Source organism: Terrapene carolina, unplaced genomic scaffold (assembly GCF_002925995.2).
Source record: "Terrapene carolina triunguis isolate 2854851 unplaced genomic scaffold, T_m_triunguis-2.0 Scaffold571, whole genome shotgun sequence".
Classification (NCBI taxonomy): domain Eukaryota; kingdom Metazoa; phylum Chordata; order Testudines; family Emydidae; genus Terrapene; species Terrapene triunguis.
Window position 1 is genome coordinate 485,995 of NW_020664922.1, and position 236 is coordinate 486,230.

The window sequence follows — 236 nt, forward strand, 5'->3', positions numbered from 1 at the left end:
CACACACACACACACACACACACACACACACACACACACACACACACCCCTGCTCTCTCACCTCCACCTCCGCTATCTGTCTGTTCAGCATAGTGATCATTTTCTCCTTACGCACTTGTGCCTCCTGCAGTTGAATTTGTTGCTGGGGAAGTTGTTTCTGAGAGAGCAAGAGAAAAAGATGAATCGAATGGTCTGATCCAGGGTGGCAGGGAGGGGGCGGGATACCGGGCTAGATG

General features: G+C 51.7%; 1 protein-coding gene across 2 annotated transcripts in view; it reads right to left on the minus strand.

Moving 5' to 3' along the window:
- TRIM72 (tripartite motif containing 72) overlaps window positions 1-236 on the minus strand; it is a 9,367-nt gene that overhangs the window by 6,595 nt on the left and 2,536 nt on the right. For both annotated transcript variants that reach the window (XM_026659103.2, XM_026659104.2), the window contains exon 3: window positions 62-157. In XM_026659103.2, the coding sequence (XP_026514888.1) occupies window positions 62-157 (96 nt within the window). The remainder of the gene's footprint in view (window positions 1-61; window positions 158-236) is intronic.